General features: G+C 43.0%; 2 protein-coding genes across 12 annotated transcripts in view; one reads left to right on the top strand and one right to left on the bottom strand.

The window, feature by feature from the left end:
- Positions 1-15,433, top strand: part of SMC1B (structural maintenance of chromosomes 1B) — a 69,608-nt gene extending 54,175 nt beyond the window's left edge. The window contains exons 19-25 of one of the 2 annotated variants that reach the window (XM_019018720.3): positions 695-793; positions 4,370-4,526; positions 5,329-5,483; positions 6,858-7,009; positions 9,668-9,737; positions 13,857-13,967; positions 14,840-15,433. In XM_019018720.3, the coding sequence (XP_018874265.1) occupies positions 695-793; positions 4,370-4,526; positions 5,329-5,483; positions 6,858-7,009; positions 9,668-9,737; positions 13,857-13,967; positions 14,840-14,941 (846 nt within the window). In that variant the 3' untranslated portion in view covers positions 14,942-15,433. Of the gene's footprint in view, positions 1-694; positions 794-4,369; positions 4,527-5,328; positions 5,484-6,857; positions 7,010-9,667; positions 9,738-13,856; positions 13,968-14,839 lie in introns of those variants that run through there. The other variant, XM_055375376.1, reaches the window with a different exon arrangement.
- A 2,108-nt stretch (positions 15,434-17,541) lies between these two features.
- The window catches only part of FAM118A (family with sequence similarity 118 member A), a 31,815-nt gene continuing 28,383 nt past the window's right edge, over positions 17,542-20,973 (bottom strand). For all 10 annotated transcript variants that reach the window (XM_019018712.4, XM_055375377.1, XM_063704785.1 and 7 more), the window contains one exon: positions 17,542-19,097. In XM_019018712.4, the coding sequence (XP_018874257.1) occupies positions 19,078-19,097 (20 nt within the window). In that variant the 3' untranslated portion in view covers positions 17,542-19,077. The remainder of the gene's footprint in view (positions 19,098-20,973) is intronic.

The following is a 20,973-nucleotide window of genomic DNA, read 5'->3' as shown; positions in this document are numbered from 1 at the left end:
GGGTGGTTCTTGCTCTGCACCTTCTCCAACAGTTGTATTGAGGTCCTTCTCAGAAGAAACGTGCCCTACTGAGTATCTCCAGGTGGTGACGGAACAGGAGGAGGCAAGAATGGACACCAAAGAAATCACAGGATAAAACCAAGGCTCACTAACATTTCCCTGTTGGCCTTTTTTCTTTCTTTTTCACCACGTTTGGATTATACAGGACACTTTAGATTGGCTGGAAGTACAATCATTCCTTGATATCCACAGGGATGGATCCAGGATCCCCCATGTATATCAAAATCCGAGGATGCTGAAATCTCTTATCTAAAATGGCATAGTTTTGGTATATGACCTATGCGCATCCTCCCATATACATGCATGCCTCGTTTTATTCTACTTCACAGATATTGCAGGGGTTTTTTTGTTTTTGTTTTTGTTTTACAGATTGAAGGTTTGTGGTAAGCCCATGCTGAGAAAGTCTGTTGGTACCATTTTTCCAACAGCATGTGCTCACTTTTCTGTGTCTCTGTGTCACATTTTGATAATTCTCGAAATCTTTCAAACTTTTTTATTATTATATGTCTGTTAAGGTGATCTATATAACTGATCTTTGATGTTACTATTGTAATTGTTTTTGGAATGCCATGAACCACTCCCATATAAGACAACAAACTTAATCAACAAATGTATGTGTTCACATATTTTTCAGATGGGAACTGAAGCAGAAAGTACCCAGGCAACAATTGATATCTATGAAAAAGAAGAAGCCTTTGAAATAGACTACAGCTCTCTAAAAGAGGATTTGAAGGTAATGGAAAGCTTTCTGTTGTTTATCACTCACAGTAATATGGAATATTTAAATCTTACAGAATCATTTTTGGATGGTAGAATTAAGTTTGTTTGTTTTTTTTAAAGATTTCCTAATGGTTTTGGAAGAAATATACAAAGGAAAAACACTGTAATCATGAAACTTCTGACACAAATTGTGGGTCTCTCCCACACCAAGCAATTCTCTAATTCTTTGAATACCAAGTGGGTGTTCTACAATTAAGTTCAATTCTGACACTGTCTACCTGGAGTTAGCATCAGATCCCACAAAGTAATGGCTCAGTCCCACAAGACTGGCCACTCTTCAGATACCAATCACAAGTCCAGGCCTCCCAGACTCATGGCCAGTTGGCTGTAAATCAGGAGTTTTCACAGCTCCTTCCACAGATTTGATAATATGCTAGAATGGCTCATAGAACTCAGGGGAATACTTTATTTACATTAACCAGTTCATTTTTAAAGGCTACAACTCATGGAACAGCCAAATGGATGAGATGCATAGGACTAGGTATGAGAAAGGGTCCATGCCTTCTCTCACACCTTCTCCGGGCATGTCACCCTCCCAGCATCTCTTGTGTGGTCACCAACCTGGAAGCTCTTCACAACCCACTGTTTAGGGATTCTTATGGGAGGTTCATTACATACATGATTGATAAATCATGGGCAATTGGTGATCCAGACTCAATCTTCAGCCTTTGTCTCCCACCTCCTTAGAGAAGAGGGGCTGAAGGTTCCAGCCCTCCAATCACCTGGTTGGTTCCTCTTGCAATAGTCCCCATCCTCCAACAGTCAGCTCATTAGGTATGATTGACGGGGGCTTATCATGAATAATAAAAGATGCCCCTCTCACTCCTACCACTCAGGAAATTGCAAAGGTTTTAGGTATGCTGTGCCTAGAACTGGGATGAAAACCAAATATATATTTATTGTATCATGTTATCACAAAATAGCTAGTAAATATATTGGTTACTTTAAAAAATGTTTATGTCAGCATTTCTGACTGTGTTGTGTAGAACACTGGTATCATGAAATGTCTAGCCAAAGAAGAAAAGTTTCTGTGGTTACTTTTTGAGAAAGTCTTTTCCCTTCTTGGGAAGGGAAGAGAAGAGATTCACAATGGATATTAAAGTTTTTGAGAAGTCCTTCAATAAACAAAAGTAACCAACTACTTACTCCAGCATCCCAAATTTGCTCACTGGCATCCCACTGCAGTACCCTTAGTAGACACAGGCCTCTCTCAGGATTGTAGGTGATGGTGTGGCACACCCTTCACAGCTGCAGAGCACAGACCTGGAATCCAGCTTTAATTTAACTTAATTTAGTGCCTTTAATTGAGCAGCTCTGGCTCTATTTCCCAGTCATCCCTGTAGCCATACATTTCTTTGGGTGTTGGCTTCATTCTGAAGCTGCTTCTCTCCTGAATGCAACATGAGCGCAGCTATTCTTGGCTTTACAGCCACACAGCTACAACCTTCAGAGATGAAAGAAGCTGTCTTTTGTAGTGGTGCTAGTGAAAGGAAAATGAAAACTTGGACCCCAATTCACTGTACCAAGAGGAAGAAATTAGGCTGAAAGCTGAGTCATGCAAAAAACTGCCTTTCCTTTTGTTCCTAAGCAGAGAGCTACATATAAAAAATTAAGTATCAGGCCGGGCGTGGTGGCTCACGCCTGTAATCCCAGCACTTTGGGAGGCTGACATGGGCAGATCACCTGAGGTCAGGAGTTCGAGACCAGCCTGGCCAACATGATGAAACCCTGTCTCCACTAAAAACACACAAAAAATTAGCCGGGCACAGTGGCACGTGCCTGTAATCCCAGCTACTCAGGAGGCTGAGGCAGGAGAATTGCTTGAGCCTGGGATGTGGAGGTTGCAGTGAGCCAAGATTGTGCCACTGCACTCCAGCCAGGGTGACAGAGAAAGACTCTGTCTCAAAAAAAAAAAAAAATTAAGTATTTCCCCAGGTAGCAACTCCGTGGGGAGATATTTATGGTTTCTCATCTTATGGTAAAGTGCTGATTTACTGAGCATGAGATGAATCCATAATTGACTGTTTCCTGCCTACTCCTTTTCTCTTGCGATATATGGATTCAGTGATGTGACCATATACTTCCTCTTGCTCCTGCCTGCTTTTCCCCTTTGAATATCAAAGCCCTCAAAATCATCTTTGGAGAAAGGCACAGACTTCTCTCTGGGGCAAGTCCTTAACCTTGGTAAAATAAACTAAATTGATTGAGACCTGTCTCAGATACTCTTTGGTTTACATGCTGTTCTAAAATTGAAGAAAGGTTTTACCTACAAAGCCCCAGCAATTGTCCCCTCATCACAGTTGCCTGAATGGGGTCACATATTCATTGCTGAACCAATCACTGTAGAGGGAGGAGGATGGTGGACTTTACCTTAGACCAAGCAGGCCCTGCCTCTAAGTCTAAGTACATGTGGTCCAGGATGGAGAAGTGGATCTACCTGGTCAAAAGCATGTGCTGCATTACAAAACAAATGGAGAACAGATGCTGAGTAGCAATATCCACCACATCTTTTCAGTTTATATGCTGTTAATATATTTTGTTAGACTTTTTTTTGTTTTGTTTTTGAGACGGAGTCTTGCTCTGTCGCCTAGGCTGGAGTGCAATGGTGCAATCTCGGCTCACTGCAACCTCCACCTCCCGGGTTCAAGCGATTGTCCTGCCTCAGCCTCCCAAGTAGCTGGAACTACAGGCGTCCGCCACCATGCCTGGCTAATTTTTGTATTTTTAGTAGAGATGGCGTTTCACCATGTTGGTCAGGCTGGTCTTGAACTCTTGACCTCAGGTGATCCACATGCTTTGGCCTCCCAAAGTGCTGGGATTACAGGCATGAGCCACCACACACGGCCTACTTTTTGTACTCTGTATTTGTGGCAAAAAAAGCTTCTGGAAGGGCGTGGCCACTTTTTCTCTTCTATTCATCACTTGTGTCAGGTTTAAGTGTTAACCTGTCTAGCTGGATTGGATCCCCTCTCCCTGCCCCGTAGTACCTATGCTTGCCCTATTAGAAGTCTTTTCACTTCGCTGTAAAAGCTGATTTAAATCCCAGCTACTCGGGAGGCTGAAGTGGGAGGATTGCTTGAGGTCAGGAGCTCAAGACCAGCCTGAGCAACAGAATGAGACCTGTCTCTTACAAAAAATTTTTAATCCAGTTTATATGTCTGACTTCCCTGTAAGTCTTTAAAGGCAAAGACTGAATAGCTTCCATCATTGAATCCTCAGTGTAATACATAGTAGATTATGAATATTTTTAAATAAATGAAGGTGAAGTATAAATTGTTGCTTTTTACCCAGATTAAAAAATGAGCTGAAATGTGTTCAAAGAAAAGAGCACTGCCGACTCAGGAAGCTACAAATATTGCAGCAGGACTGCACCTCCAGGCTCAGAGAGGGCTTTGGGGAGAGAAGGAGTGGATGCACAGGGACCTGGGGGGTCCAGATGGTGAAGTGCCCCACACAACGCAACGCACCCTACCTTGCTGGATGTAAAAGACATGCCATGCCAGTCAGTGTTGTTCTTTGCCCATAATAGGCTCTACAGTCTGATCAAGAAATCGAGGCCCACCTTAGGCTCTTATTGCAGCAAGTAGCATCCCAGGAAGCTATCTTACTGAAAACAGCAGCCCCAAACCTACGAGCACTGGAGAACTTAAAGACTGTCAGAGACAAGTTTCAAGAATCCACAGATGGTAAAATTGAGTGTAGTCACTAACAAGATTATATTCATGGGTGTTTTGATTGCTATAACATTTGCCAACAATCTCCCCTCTGTTGTCCCTTTTTGTTATAGATTTTTTCCTCTGTGGTCTTATATTAATGTGTGCTTTTAATACTGAATCATTAATTGTTTCCTTTTTGAAATGTTTTGCTTTAATTTAAAACCAGGTTTATTGGTGATTTTAAAACACATGTATTTTTTTCATACCAAAAAAATTGACATAATAAATACTCTTATCAGGCTGGGCGCAGTAGCTCACGCCTGTAATCCCAGCACTTTGGGAGGCTGAGGTGGGCGGATCACCTGAGGTCAGGAGTTCAAGACCAGCCTGGTCAACATGGTAAAACCCCATGTCTACTAAAAATACAAAAATTAGTTGGGTGTGGTGGCACACACCTGTAGTCCCAGCTACTCGGGAGGCTGAGGCAGGAGAATCGCTTGAACCTGGGAGGTGGAGGTTGCAGTGAGCCGAGATCACGCCACTGAGCTCCAGCCTGAGCAACAGAGCAAGACTTCGTCTCTAAATAAATACATACATACATACCCTATCAGAACTTGTCAATATTATTTAGCAATTAGCCCTACTAGAAAAGAGGCTCATGAATTCTAAGAGCTATTTTCTTGGAATTAATAATAGTTTAGGTATTTTGAAGGTACATTTACTCAAGAGATCCAAACTCAAATCCAATTTTAAAAATATTTTATGCTTTACAGTTTAAGTAAAAGAACCTCCTCAGTGGTCTCTAAAATAAAGAACATTGATTCTCTCTTAGCTTTTGAGGCCAGCAGAAAGGAAGCCAGAATGTGTAGGCAAGAGTTCGAGCAAGTGAAAAAAAGGAGATACGATCTTTTCACCCAGTGTTTTGAGCATGTCTCAATCTCAATTGATCAAATCTACAAGAAGCTCTGCAGAAACAACAGCGCCCAAGTACGTATCTTTCATCCTCAAATACTAGTGAGAATTCTGTGTTACTGGTGGTGGTTTTTTTGTTTTTTTTTTTTTTTTTTTTTTTGGTGGGAAATAACCACTGCCACATTATTTGAGCAACTCACTCATGGGGCAAAGTCAGTTCATGAAGAGTGGTTATCTAATGACCTGCATTGTAGATCCCATTCACTCCACACTGTTCAGTGTGGACAAGTCAAAACCTCTCTGGGTCTGTTTCTTCATCTGAAAAATAAATGGACTAAATCATTTTGTTTCCAAATTCTCTTTTAGTTCCAAAATTCTGTAGTCTGGTATTAATTTGATTTTATAGAACTGTTGGTTTCTGTGGTAAATGTGGAATAATAGAGGATCCTGGGAAGATGGGTCATCTGTGGAGTTGACCAGAGTAACAAAAGAGAGGAAAATAACTAAAGGCAGGGTTCAAATTCAGATATGAGCCTTTTAATGATAAGCACTCCCATTCCATTATCAGTATCCATAGCAAATACTTGTGGAATTGAATGTGAAATGAAGATGTAGGTCGGGACTTACGTACCTGCTCTGCTTTTGTTTTCTCATTTTCTTTTATGACTAAAAGGTGATCCTGGATCAGATATTTAGAACTTCAACTGAAAATAACTTATTTTCAGTAAAGTAAGACTAAAACCCATTAACTCTTTTTTCTTTCTTTCTTTCTTTCTTTTTTTTTTTTTTTTTGAGACAGTTTCCCTCTGTTGCCCAGGCTGGAATGCAGTGGTGCAATCTCGGCTCACTGAAACCTCCACCTCCCGGGTTCAAGTGTCTCAGCTTCCCAAGTAGCTGGGATTACAGGCGCATACCAACAAGCCTGGCTAATTTTTGTATTTTTTGTAGAGACAGGGTTTCACCACGTTGGCCAGACTGGTCTCAAACTCCTGACCTCAAGTGATCTGCCTGCCTTGGCCTCCCAACGTGCTGGGATTACAGGCATGAGTCACCATGCCTAACTCTTTGAGAACAAGATTAATCTCTGTTTATCTACAGTACCTGGCCCATAATAGGTATTCAGTACATGTTTGATGAACGTATCAGTGAGTGAACTGCATGAAGACTGTTTTGTAAGACTGTGGCATGTGCCTCTGAGGTTTGACTGGCAGTCTGGTGGAAAGGGCTGATCCCTGGGTATGTTAGGAGAGTGTTTTCCCTCTACCGCCTACCCAGACAACCCTGTTGTCTGTGATTACATGTAGAACTAAATACATTATTTATAGGCATTGGTAGTTTTCCATCAAAATTGAAGAAAAGCTAACCAATAGAATATTTTGCAGTTAAACTCCAAGTTGAACTTTATCAGTTGGTTTTCTGATATTGCTAAATAAATAACATGTGTTTCAGGCATTTCTTAGCCCAGAGAACCCTGAAGAACCTTACTTGGAGGGAATTAGCTATAACTGTGTGGCCCCAGGCAAACGGTTTATGCCAATGGACAATTTGTCAGGGGGAGAAAAGTGTGTGGCAGCCTTGGCTCTCCTGTTTGCCGTGCACAGGTAAGGTCACAAAAGCTATTCAGTTTTCATATCAGGGCAGAAGCCAAGGGGACCTTCCTACAGAAGATATATTAACTATTGTCTTTATTAATATTTAGCAAATGGGATACAAAACTATCTTCTTCAGCCAGACAATTCAGATTATGTTTTAGGCCTACAACAATTTAGACTTTACACAGCAAATCGAAGACAGAATTCTTAGATTTTTAGTGGGGTTTTTTTTTTTTGGAGACAGAGTCTCACTATGTTGCTTAGGCTAGGCTCAAACTCCCAGGTCAAGTGATCCTTCTGCCTGAGTCACCTGAGTAGGCAGGACCACAGGCATGTGCTACCATGCCCAGCTAGTTAGTGACAGATTTTTATTCAATTTCTGTTATTATCAATAGCTACTACTATTCCATTTTAGAAAAGAAAAAATACTTGGAATGGCCAGAGGTGACATCAGGATTGACAAAAATCCCAATTTGTGTATTATTTTCTTAGTCAATAGTCAGAGATCTGCTACTTAGTAAAGAATGTTGAAGTATTTCTTCTATAAAAGTATTTAATCTCCTTATTTCCACTGATGGTGGTGGAACTGTTTCTTTGTAAAACAAATCAAGAAACAAAAAGTTATCTACAATTAAGGCAATTAACCTCTTTCAACATTCAGAACATTAGATGAAGATCTAAAGTACAGATGCTGAACCTGGGCAACATAGTGAGACCCTGTCTGTGTCTACAGAAAATAGAAAAAAGTTAGCCAGATGTGGTGACACATGTCTGTAGGCCCAGCTACCCAGAGGCTGAGGTGGGAGGATTGCTGGAGCCCAGGAGTTCGAGGCTGCAATAAACCGTGATGACACCACTGCACACTAGCCTAGGTGAAAGAACAAAACTCTGTCTCAAAAAATATATGCATAATACAATTAGTAAAATATAGATACTGCTGCTTCTCTATTTCCATGACCAGGAACAAAAACATACAAGAGTTTGAAAACTTTTTACTGGTCTCTAGAAGGAAAAGGAATAGGCCGCCACAGGAAAAGAAAAGAGAAAACCATAAAAGCTGGAGGCCTGCTTTGAACAAGTTATCTGAGCAGAATCAGACAGGTGGCACCCGCATCCATTTAGTCAACAGATATTTACTAGTTACTGTGTATCAGGTGCTGTTGCAGGCACTGGGGAGACAGCTGTGAACAAAACAAAATGCCTGCCTCGAAGATACTTCATTTTAGTTGGGGAAGGCAGATAATAAATAAGGTAAATTAGTAAACTAATTATCCAATATAGAGAATATTAGAAAGTAACAAGTTCTATAGAGAAAAAAAGCAGGGAATGGAGATGGTGAGTAGCAGGGAAGTGGTTAGCAATATTAAAGAGTCATCTGGGAAGGTCTATTTGAGAAGGTAACATTTGAGCAAAGATTTGAAGGAATAAATGGAGCAGGTCATGTGGACAGCTAAGGGAAGAATATTCTTAGACATCAGCAACAGCAAGTGCAAAAGGCCCCGAGGCCAGAGTGAGCCCAGCATGGATGGAGAATAGACTGTATGCAGCAGTGGCAGGCACAGGGCTAGGAGACTGGTCACAATCAAGGTGAAAGACGGCGATGGTGATTGGGCCAAGGTGAGAGGATATGGTTGTGCAGACGGAATTTGCTGACAGGTACGGGTGTGAAGGAAGTGATGTGAAGGGGATGGCTCTGTGGGTTTTGACCTAATCAACTAGAGTAATAAGAGCTGCCATTAACTGAGATGGAGAAGACCACAGGAGGGAACATGTTTGGAGGGCAGGGGAGAAGTTTGCTTTGAGATGAGTTTGAGATATGTATTAGTCACCCACATGGAATTGTAGAGAAAGTAGTTGGACATTTGAGGTTAGAACTCAGGAGACAGGGCCCGGCGCGGTGGCTCACGCCTGTAATCCCAGCACTTTGGGAGGCCGAGGCGGGCGGATCACAAGGTCAGGAGATCAAGACCATCCTGGCCAACATGATGAAACCCCATCTCTATTAAAAGTACAAAAATTAGCTGGGCGTAGTGGCGCACGCCTGTAATCCCAGCTACTCGGGAGGCTGAGGCAGGAGAATCACTTGAACCCAGGAGGCAGAGGTTGCAGTGAGCCGGGATTGTGCCACTGCACTCCAGCCTGGTGACAGAGCGGGACTCCATCTCAAAAAATAAAAAAATTAAAAAAAAATTAAAAAAAAAAAAAAGGAACTCAGGAGACAGGTTAGAATTATTGGTAAGAGGGCGGGAGCCATCAGTATTTGGGTGGTATTTAAAACCCTGAGGCCAGATTTAATCACCAAGGGAGTTGATTAGATAAGCACAGAGCCCTGAGGGCACTGCAGCCATCCAAAGTTGGAGAGATGAAGAGTTCTCAGCAGACTCAGAAAAAGCAGGGGCTGAGGGGAAGTAGACTGTGTCCCCTTACAAGTCACAAAGCAGTATTTCAAGGAGGAGGGAGTGACCAATCCCAAATACTCCTTGCATAGGTCACATACATGTGGACTGATAACTGAGCACTGGATTTAGTAACACAGAGGTCACCGATTACTTAGAAATATCCAAAAGAATGTGTTTTATTTATTCTGAATACTGTTAATCTTTTCCTCCAAGTCTTTTGTAAAACAAATAGAAAATTGTAACTTACTTGATTGTAATTTTTTTCTAGTTTTCGTCCTGCCCCATTCTTTGTTTTAGATGAAGTGGATGCAGCCCTAGACAATACTAACATAGGCAAAGTAAGTTTCTGCTTTTCATTTTCAATAGACTGTCTACAATTCAAGGATCATGTGAGACAAGCAATGGAAAATGCTCATTAAAAATCAGTCCTTGGTCTAGGCACGGTGGCTCACGCCTGTAATTCCAGCACTTTGGGAAGCCGAGGCAGGCAGATCACAAGGTCAGGAGTTTAAGACCAGCCTGACCAACACGGTGAATCTCCGTCTCTACTAAAAATACAAAAATTAGCCAGGTGTGGTGGTGTGCGCCTGTAATCCCAGCTACTCAGGAGGCTGAGGCAGGAGAATCACTTGAACCCGGGAGGTGAAGGTTGCAGTGAGCCGAGATTGCACCACTGCACTCCAGCCTAAGCGACAGAGTGAGACTCTGTCTCAAAAAAAACAAAACAAAATAAAAAATTCAGTCCTTGGCCAGGCACCCGTGGCTCACGCCTGTAATCCCAGCACTTTGGGAGGCTGAGGCAGGTGGATTACTTGAGATCAGGAGTTCGAGACCAGCCTGGTCAACATGGTGAAACCTCGTCTCTGCTAAAAATACAAAAATTAGCTAGGCGTGGTGGTGGGTGCCTGTAATCCCAGCTACTTGGGAGGCTGAGGCATGACAATCGGCTGAACCCAGGAGGTGGAGTTTGCAGTGAGCTGAGTTTGTGCCACTGCACTCCAGCCTGAGTGACAGAGACTCTGTCTCAAAAAAAAAAAAAAAAAAAATCAGTCCTTGTAGGCTGGGCTTGGTGGCTCATGCCTGTAATCCCAGCACTTCGGGAGGCTGAGGCGGGTGGATTGCTTGAGTCCAAGAGTTTGAGACCAGCCTGGGCAACATAAGGAGACCTTGTCCCTACAAAAAATTTAAAAAAATAATTATCTGAGCACGGTGGCACACATCTGTGGTCCCAGCTACTCAAGAGGCTGAGGTGGGAGGATCACCTGAGCCTGAGAGACAGAGATTGCAGTGAGCCGAGACCGTGCCACTGCACTCCAGGAAAAAAAAACACAAAAAACAGTCCTTTTGAAATCTAAGCTAAATATCTAAAACAAGTTGATTCAGGGTAGTTTTCATTCAAGGCTTAGAGGACCTTCCAGAGTTGATGAGAAATCAAAATGGGGGTCAAATGAGGATCACTGTACTTGATCAACAATGTTACTGCTGGCATAACAGGTTTCTCACCAAATCTAGATATTGGGAATTAGAGAACCCCTAATAACAGGCCCCAAGAGTACCATCTCTAAATTCCAAAAGAATTAAAGTTTAAAATCCTACCTTCCCAGTTTTTATATCTATTTATTTATTTGAGACCAGGTTATGAGACTGGCTAATTTTTGTGTTTTTGGTAGAGATGGGGTTTCACCATGTTACCAAGGCTGGTCTCAAACTCTTGGGCTCAAGAGATCTACCCGCTTCAACCTCCCAAAGTGCTGGGATTACAGGCGTCAGCCACCACACCAGCCCTACTTCCCAGTTCTATCACAATGTATCCAATAATTTACTGTACTTGAGCATGATCCTGTTTTCAGTCTTTGAGAGAATGAGAGAACTAAGGAACAGTTTCACACTTAGGAGTTGAATTTTAGTCAGTACTCAAGGATCAGTGGGTAGATACTCAGAGCCCACCTAAAAGAGCTGGGCTCTCAGCCCAAACAAATTGACAGTGACTAGACTGAATTTTGGACATGAGAGTGGGGTCTGCTATGGAACATGAACAAAGGATGGAGGCAAATCCTGGCAGTGCCTGACACTGCCCAGGGAAAGGGTAGCACCAGCCTGCAGAGTTCCCAGTATCATGGTTCTGCTACTGGGGCCATTCATTCTTGGAGATGGGTGAATTAGTTTCTCCTGGTTCTGATTCCAGGCCCATCCATCTTCTAGAAATGACCAGGCTTTGCATTAACGGCTGCTTACAGGGTGGCTGCTCTGGTCATGCTGAGAGATGTATTTCTCATCATTTACTTATAAATTGGCATTCTGGGCCAGGCACGGTGGCTCATGCCTGTAATTCCAACACTTTGAGAGGCTGAGGCGGGAGGATCACTTGAGCTCAGGAGTTCGAGACCAGCCTGAGCAACATAGTGAGACCTTGTCTCTATTATAAATAAATTAAAAAAAAAAAAGAAAGAAATTGGCATTCTGGTTTATAACCTAGTCTTGTGAGTGATGTTAAGGAGCCCATGGCTGAGAGATGTTTTCAGTCTCGGGGTACCACCCAGTAGGTTCTGCACCTCTGAAGCTGACCTCCTTGATTTCTTACTCTGTTGAGTCTCATGTGAATTGCCTGGGTAGCTGCAACCTGAGGTACCTTCTGATGGCATGAATGTAGTCTTTGAGCATTTCTCAAATTGTATTCATCTGAGAAAATCTCTTGAAGGCCCTGCATTTTTAACATGGCACAGGGATACACAAGAGTATCACATCAACTCCATACCCCCAAAAAGTCTCTGCCAGAAGCTTCATGGCAGCTGGGAAAGGAAACAGGACATGGTAGCTGGGAAGGAAACAGGAAAGAAGAGCATCTTGAGTTGTCTCCTGAATGCCAGCCAGTGTGCATCAAATGACTGGACTCCATGGTGGACTCATCTGGGAGAAATCTCCCCTTAGGAGGAGAATTTTGGCACTTTATATCCCACATTCTGTGAGGGGAAATCTTGGTGGCTATCTTTTTCTTGGCTGTATTGAAGGTATTTGTTTGAGGAAAAATTAGATGTTTGCATTGGTGGCATCTCCAGGTACTAGGTCTTACTTCAGACTCCTACTAGTACCCATCCTATGTATTAAAAGCTCTTAATTGCATTATCCCTTTTGAGATGTATTTTTCTGACACTCCGTTGCTGAATTGAGTATGAGCAGTTATGTAGTATGAAGAACTATGCAGCACCCTCCACTCCCTCTTGTGATCAGGGTGCCCAACAGGTAACTCTCCAGGAAAAACGCATGCCCTGCATCTTCACATCCTATCTCTTCTTTTCCTATTATGGGCCCAAGACCTTTTTTCAGCCCTGTCATAGTGGCTACTACCATTGCCTCTAATGCTGGAAGTTCCTTCTATGAATTCAGCCTCTTAGAGCAGTTTCTTTCCTTTCTCACGTAAAACATGGCCACTCATTCCTCAATGGAAGCTACCATTCCTACTTCCAGAGCTTGTGTCCACAGGATCTTTGGTGCACACGGAGAAAACCCATTCTAGGCCCTCAGAGAAATCCAGGAGTTGGTATTACCTTTGTTAGACTGTTGGTAGTTTTTCTCTTCTTGGGGTTTATCACCATCCAAGTTCTGAGTGGTTTGTTCACCAAGACTCATCTCTATTGAGTCCATTTTGCACTTCTCATTTCCTTGGAATTGAGCTTCCTTAGGGAACCAGAGTTCACCTCTAACCAAATGACTTGATTATGGATTACGAATACATATATAGTTGCCCTGTTTTTCCTTTCAGGCTTTGAGTTGGCAAAATAGGAAGGTGGAAATTATTTTGGATTTTTGCTCTTCTTGTTGTTAGATGGAGTCTTTCACTCTGTTGCCCAGCCTGGAGTGCAGTGGCACAATCTCGGCTCACTGCAACCTCTACCTCCCGGGTTCAAGCGATTTTCCTGCCTCAGCCTCCCGAGTAGCTGGGATTACAGGCACCTGCCACCATGCCTGCCTAATTTTTTTGTAATTTTAGTAGAGACGGGGTTCACCGTGTTGGCCAGGCTGGTTTTGAACTCCTGACCTCTGGTGATCCACCTGCCTCAGCCTCCCAAAGTGCTGGGATTACAGGTGTGAGCCACTGCGCCTGGCCTGGAGGTTATACATTTAAATACCAGCCCTTTTTCACCCTCAAAAAATACTCTGAGTGGTAGTTTTTTTCTTGTTATAAAGGCTGATTACCTATTCACATCACAGTATCTTAAGTTGGAGCTTTATTCTTTAAAATATTCTTAAAGTTTTAGATCATAGGTTTAATGAAGTTTATCTCATTTTAGAATCTATTTCCATTTCTGCAGTTGTTGAGGATTTATTGAATTATTGGAAAGGTGGATAAGTCCTTGTCACCTAAACTGACCAGACTCAGAGACATGCAGAATTACTGTCTCCAGAGCCCAGACAAGGCCTTTCCTTCCTAGTGAAATGTGTGTTTTTATTTCTTCCAGGTGTCAAGTTACATCAAAGAGCAAACTCAAGACCAGTTTCAGATGATAGTCATCTCCCTAAAAGAAGAGTTCTATTCCAGAGCCGACGCGCTGATCGGCATCTATCCTGAGGTAAAGACAAATCAGAGGGGAGCGTACCCAAGTTCTATTCCAGAGCTGGTGCACTAATCGGCATCTATCCTGAGGTAAAGACAAATCAGAGGCGAGAGGAGTGTACCCAATGCCAACTTCCCTTAGTACCCTGACAGCCACCGGGCTTTCCTAATTAAAACTTCCAAATGGAGTCTAATGCTGAAATGACTTTTTAATCAAATAAGATTAAAAATAACTACTGGTGCTTTCCTAGACAATACATAGAGATTGAAGATATATTTTAAGTGAAAAAAGCAAATGGAAAATTGCAGAACAGTAAGTAGGACAGTTTTGTTTCGTGAAATAAGTCCATGTTAATTTACACGAACTGTTAACATTATACTTATTTCTGTAGTGTTTCAGTGTTTTAAGCAAAAACAAATGCACTATGGTAGAGCAAGGAACCATTTATCCTCCAAAAGTATCAGAGGACAAAACAAAGAAATACATTAGAAGTTCCAAGTTGTATAGTAACTTCTAAAATGTGAACACACCTTTCTCAAGCCATTGAAAATACTAACCTGAACTCATGAAGTAGAGCCACTAGTTCAGGTCATTTGGTTTTGGACAGTTAGGATTTACTTCCTGAATTTTCCTTTAAGCAAAGATAAAAATTTACCTTCCTGTGCCTACAGAATGTTAGGGGACCACCTGGAAATATAATGCATGAGTAATGGAAATTCTCATACCAGATAATACCAAAAAAACCCACAACCGATATAAATGCAGGTATCTTACTAGGTTGAAGAAGATTCCTTTTGAATGCAATTCTAGACTCACTAATGGCTCTTACTTTAATAATACTTTTTCCCTAATTAGGGGAACTTTTAACTGTCTTCTCTCCATTTTAGTACGATGACTGCATGTTCAGCCGAGTTTTGACCCTAGATCTTTCTCAGTATCCAGACACTGAAGGCCAAGAAAGCAGCAAGAGACACGGAGAGTCCCGCTAGGGGCAGTCCTGCAGCAGTCACCTGATCACTGTTCAGTTCCCACTCTAATACTCACACAGCTCCTCCACGGGAGACTTCTGGAGCAAGCAGGACCAGCCTGGTGCACCCTTTAAGAGAAACCTTAGTCGTTCTAGCCAAAGAGGCTGTGGCTCACTTTAGTTGAGTGTTCAGACCTCATTCTAGTAGGGAAAGTTTTCAGTGAGAGCTGTGTTAAATGAGTTTTTAAAAAACAAACAAAAGGTACAATTTTGTACTATAATTCTAACTTCTATTTTGAAATAAGCTAGTCTGGTTGGAAAAATTTTGAATTCAGCTTCATCTTCACTCTGATCTTGCCTTGCACCCAAGTAATCTTGAAGGGAACTTCTCTTGGTTTTTAAACATACTAGTTACAAGATTGTTAATAAACTGTTGAACCTGGCTTTTGGGAAATTGTTTCAGAGAAACTATGTTAGTATTGAAAATATCAATAAAAAATGTTCTAATTTCAAATGTCTCCAATGTAGAATTTTAGAAGCCAAAAATATTTTAATGGTGAAATTGAATTATGTCTGTTTCAATGCAATCTGAATTTTTATAAATAGAATCTCTGTTACGGAAATATTGAAGAATACAGAGTTTCTCAAGTGACAACTGACTTCTCCACTTACAAACGTTATTATGTGCAGAAAGCCGCACTTTCACCACTTCATTTCCACTTCAAAATGGAACAAGACAGGCCTGGAGCGGCAGCTCACACGCTGGTAATCCCAGCACTTCGGGAGGCTGAGGCGGGTGGATCACTTGAGCTCAGGAGTTCGAGACCAGCCTGGCCAATGTGGTGAAACCCTGTCTCTACTAAAAATATAAAAATTAGCCAGGTGTGATGGGGTGCACCTGTAATCCCAACTACTCGGGAGGCTGAGGCAGGAGAATCGCTTGAACCCAGGAGGTGGAGGTTGCAGTGAGCTGAAATTGCGCCACTGTGCTCCAGCCTGGGTGACAAAGACTGTCTCAACAAAAAAAAAAAAAAAAAAAAAAAAAGGGACAAGAAAATTCTGAGGTGGGCTTCCACTTCAGACTGCTTTGGGCCCAAGTGCTAACCAAGGAGTAGCCTCCTGAGTAAATGTATCCGTTTTAACAACACTGTTTCATGGGATAACAGAATGCACTCTGTGAGGAAGAAATCAAATCTCAAAAAGATTTGGTTCCTTCCTGGAAGGGACTTCCAGTATGGTGAGATAGCTGACCTCTATGAACTGCAGACAGCAGAAGCCACTCTATTTGTCCTCCTTTTTCTTTTTTTGACATGGAGTCTCGTTCTGTTGCCCAGGCTGCAGTGCGGTGGCGCGATCTCTGCTCACTGCAACCTCCACCTCCTGGGTTCAAGCGATGCTCCTGCCTCAGCCTCCCAGGTATCTGGGACTATAGGCATCTGCCACCGTGCCCGGCTGATTTTTGTATTTTTAGTAGAGACAGGGTTTCACTACATTGGCCAGGCTGGTCTCGAACTCCTGGCCTTAAGTGATCCACCCGTCTCAGCCTCTCAAAGTGCTGGGATTACAGGCGTGAGCCACTGCGTTTGGCTGTTCTCTTTCATAACTTTGACTTATAGACTGTCAGTGATCCCACCAAGTTCAGTCATTTCTGATATAACAGAGCATGCCCAGTAACCTATTTAAGGGCCACAGCACATATTCAGGCTTTGTTGAGATAGTAAGGAGGTTCTTAGCAGGTACTTGTATAACTATTTAAAATGTAACCATTTTATTTTTATTTTTTTTTAGATGGAATTCCCTCTGTCGCCCAGGCTGGAGTGCAGTGGTGCAATCTTGGTTCACTGCAACCTCTGCCTCCTAAAGGTTCAAGTGATTCTCCTGCCTCAGTCTCCCAAGTAGCTGGAATTACAGGCACACGCCACCACGCCAGGCTAATTTTTGTATTTTTAGTAGAGACAGGGTTTCACCATGTTGGCCAGGCTGGTCTCAAACTCCTGGCCTCAAGTGATCCGCCCCCCTCAGCCTCCCAAAGTGCTGGGATTACAGGTTTGAGCCACCTGCCCTGTCTTAAAATATAACCATTTTAAAATGTAATAGCTACTCTAGCTTGAGGCAGTAAACAGCAGGGCCAACTTTGTTACCTCCTGATGTGATGTTTCTCACGGACTAAACTATACACAAGCAAGTGCACTATGCTGGAGTTGCCTTTAATCTATCAATCGGATTGGAATAAACTTTACATTCTACAACGAGCGTACAACAGAACTGACTAGATACATCCATGTGGTACAGCAACATGGCTGTGTCCTCCAGCAGAGCACACAAAGCTTTTCTTAAAAATGGGCTGTAATGAGCTTTACATCCTACTGCATAGCATCCTCTATGCTTGTAATTCTGCTATACCCTGTGTCTGGCCAGCTCTTAGATTCAGATATTCCCTGACTGCACTTACTAAATGACATTAAAGAAAAATTTATAATGTTTGCTTTTTAAAACATTTAAATACATTCAAGTAATCATTTAGTTGATTTCACAGTTGGGTGGCAACTCAAGCTAAAAATTCTCACTAAATAACATTCTAGCAAGCCTTGGCATAACTAAAGAAACACTGAGCACACAGGGTTGAAGTTAAAATTTTATTTATGGCTGGAGTGGCATAAAAGATTTGTTTTCCATGCTTCAAAAAGAAAAAAAAAGTTTTCAGGGCTTCTCTCCCTCCCTATGCATCCTACCCTTCTGTTTCCTGTTCTTAACTTTATCTGTACCTATGGGAGTCATCAATGGGGAGTGTCACAGGGCTTGGCAAGAAATGTCACATTGAAGATAAGTGGCCTCAAACTGAAACCAAGCAGGGCTGTTTGTTTCCAAAGAGAACCCTCCACTGTAGGGCCGCTCATGCACCGCCACAGAAGCCTCTGCCGGCTCACAGTCAGAGAAGCTCCCCGGGCACCGGCAGCACACTCAGCACAGCCGTTTCATGTGGGTGAACCTGAGAAGGTTTAAAGTGTTGCAGGCCCTCCCTCACTCTCTGCAAACTCCCTTAATGTGGGCCATGGAAGAGAATTTTAAGAGACAATAACAGAAAGACTGGATCTTACCCCAGAGAATAAAGACTTGCAAAGCCTGGAACTTATAATGTTTGAAACCTGGTCTTTCGAACTTGAGCTATCCTGGTTGTCAGTCCCACAGTGGCCATGCACAATGCTGGCCTGGACTGAAAAGGGCCTCTGGCTCCTCCGATTTCAGTTCTTAGCAATATCAGACCTGTGTTTCTTTGGAACAGAAGTTACTAAAACAACCTAATTCCAAAGAAGCCCTTTTGATTCAGCTGTTCTCTCTAAAAACATTTTCGCTAGCGGATTCATTCTTTACTATTTAACAGTGGACCTTTAAAACGTACCTTTAAAATGCTTTCTATAGTAACATGTTTCCACATACAAACTATAAAATGTGTTTATTTTGCTGGGCGCAGTGGCTTATGCCTATAATCCTAGCACTTTGGGAGGCCAAGGCGGGCGGATCACCTGAGGTCAAGAGTTCGAGACCATCCTGGCCAACATGGTGAAACCCCAACTCTACTAAAAATAAAAAAATTAGCTGGGCATGGTGGTGGACGCCTGTAATCCCAGCTACTCGGGAGGCTGAGGCAGGAGAATCACTTGAGCCCAGGAGGTGGCGGCTGCAGTGAGCTTGAGATCGTACCACTGCACTCTGTCCTGGGTGACAGAGTGAGACTCTGACTCAAAAAAAAAAAAGTGTCTATTTCGTATTTTCTCTTTGGCAACTACTGTTGCTTGGACAGTCTTTACTCTTCCCCTTTTATTACGAAAAATACCACCTTGATAAAAGAGAGCCTGTCAGATGGGAATGGGAACACCAGGTCCATCCCTTCCCACGGATTCTGGTCCCTGAGGTAGCTATCCATCAGTCCTTGCAAAGTCCACCTGAAGTGTGTCCGCGTCACCCTCCTGCATAGTTCAACACACAGGGGAGCCCTCTCACCCAGCCTTGAGGGCCACATGCCCACGTGGCTCTCTTGGTGTATGTGACGGTTTTGCAATCAGAGATCCACGTGGAGTTCTCCATACATTCCTCTTCGTTTGGGCACTGTGGTTACAGAAGGCTAGTTTTCAAGTTGCAGGTTTTACTGTAAAGATTTCAAGACCCTCCAGCATCATCTGTTTAAATAAAAGAACGAAATGCCCAAGGGTTAAAGTCCAGCTAAAAGAAGTTATTTGCAATAGATTTCTATTTCAGAAACTGCTTTACAATTGTTCTTATGTACGGAAGATTTTGAAAACCCCTCCACAATGGAAACAGTAGCCACTGTCTGGAAATGACCTTGTATAATTATCAATACTATCAGGGGATCAAGCAAATGATGACATTACATTTGCAACGATCTGTGGGAATCTCAATCCATGAACATGGATGCTCTTTTATTTCTTAGTGGACTGAGGATGGGGCAATTTCAACAAACATACAGTGAGAGCCTGTTGGAGGCATGGAGAAGAATAAGCCTGTCGATTCCTCTGGGATCCCCAGGCTTGGCTTCTCTCACCCACATGCAGGACAGGCCAAGGCTTTCTGTACAACAGAGGCCAGGAGCTTCGCCCTAAGGAGACATGACTGGGTGGGGAGAGCCGGGGCTGCAGGTGCAGGTGATGGCGTCTAGGAGCACAGATCTCACAGGTATTGAAGAAAACCCCTGCCCAATGCTCCATAGCAAGGTCTACCAGGCAGTAGGCCCTACCCGCGATGTGCACACCAGTCAGAGGTAGGCCACGGGGGAACAAAATCTATGTACACACAACAGCAGCAACAGCAGAAGAAAGCCAATCTATTGAGAATAATCGCCCGGGCCTTCGTTCTTGTCAGCAGGCACTGGAGGAGCCCAGATATGCAGAAAACAAAACAATGAAGATGAAAGAAAGTAGTGGAAAAAAACCACCTACCCCGGAGGAAACAGTTCACAGAACACCAGTTTTGTGTTTTGTTTTTACTTATACGATGGTTCTACTAGCTGAACTCACAATCCAAATATTTGCAAAAAGATTTCAAACAGTTTGATCCAAAACAATATCAAAATCGAATTCTCTAAAACGTGTGTGCCCCCAAGTGCATTTGAAGTTGTATAAAACTATTATTATTATCTTTTTTGAAACGGAGTCTTGCTCTGTCGCCCAGGCTGGAGTACAATGGTGTGGTCTCGGCTCACTGCAACCTCCGCCTCCTGGGTTCAAGCAATTCTCCTGCCTCAGCCTCCTGAGTAGCTGGGATTACAGGTGTGCGCCACCACACCCGGCTAATTTTTGTATTTTTAGTAGAGACGGGGTTTCGCCATGTTGGCCAGGCTGGTCTCGAACTCCTGACCTCAGGTGATTCACCTGCCTCAGCCTCCCAAAGTGCTGGTAATACAGGCGTGAACCACTAAGCCCAGCCAAAGTTGTATAAAACTAAATGAGAGGATGTCGCGTCTGTGACAGCTGCCCCTCACAGCTCTCCCACAAGGACCGCCACATCAGCTCACTCTCATCTTCCCTGCCCCTGGACGGCAGGACGCTAGGGCGCCCCCACCCCCTGCCGCCAGCCCTCGCTTGTGCTATAATTCACTCTGCAGGTGGCCCTTTTAGAACTGCCTTATTTTACTTGACTAAATTTGCACTCACTAAGAATCTTTATTACATGGACTATTGCACATGGTCCCTGTGGTGTTGAAGGAACGTGCAGGGACATAATACTGCTCCAGCATACCCACTGAAGGATTTAAATGTTAAATGAAGAGGTAACTGATAAGCTGGATGCTTCGTAGCTCTCAGAAATTTTGGGTGGACTGCTATATAGGTATTTAAGAGTGTTTTACTTTGGTTTACTTATATAAAGTACTAAATATAAACTCCTATTATATGAAAATCCTCTCTCAATGTTTTCAGGAATGTAGTAGAGTCAGATAACCAGGTTGACTTCTGTCTCCAGAGTTCTCGCAGACTTACAACAGCAGATGCTCTAAGAAAAGGTAACTAAGAAAACAAGAGCTTGGCCGGGCGCAGTGGC

This window comes from Gorilla gorilla, chromosome 23 (assembly GCF_029281585.2).
Source record: "Gorilla gorilla gorilla isolate KB3781 chromosome 23, NHGRI_mGorGor1-v2.1_pri, whole genome shotgun sequence".
Classification (NCBI taxonomy): Eukaryota; Metazoa; Chordata; class Mammalia; order Primates; family Hominidae; genus Gorilla; species Gorilla gorilla.
This window is presented reverse-complemented; position numbering and strand designations above follow the sequence as displayed.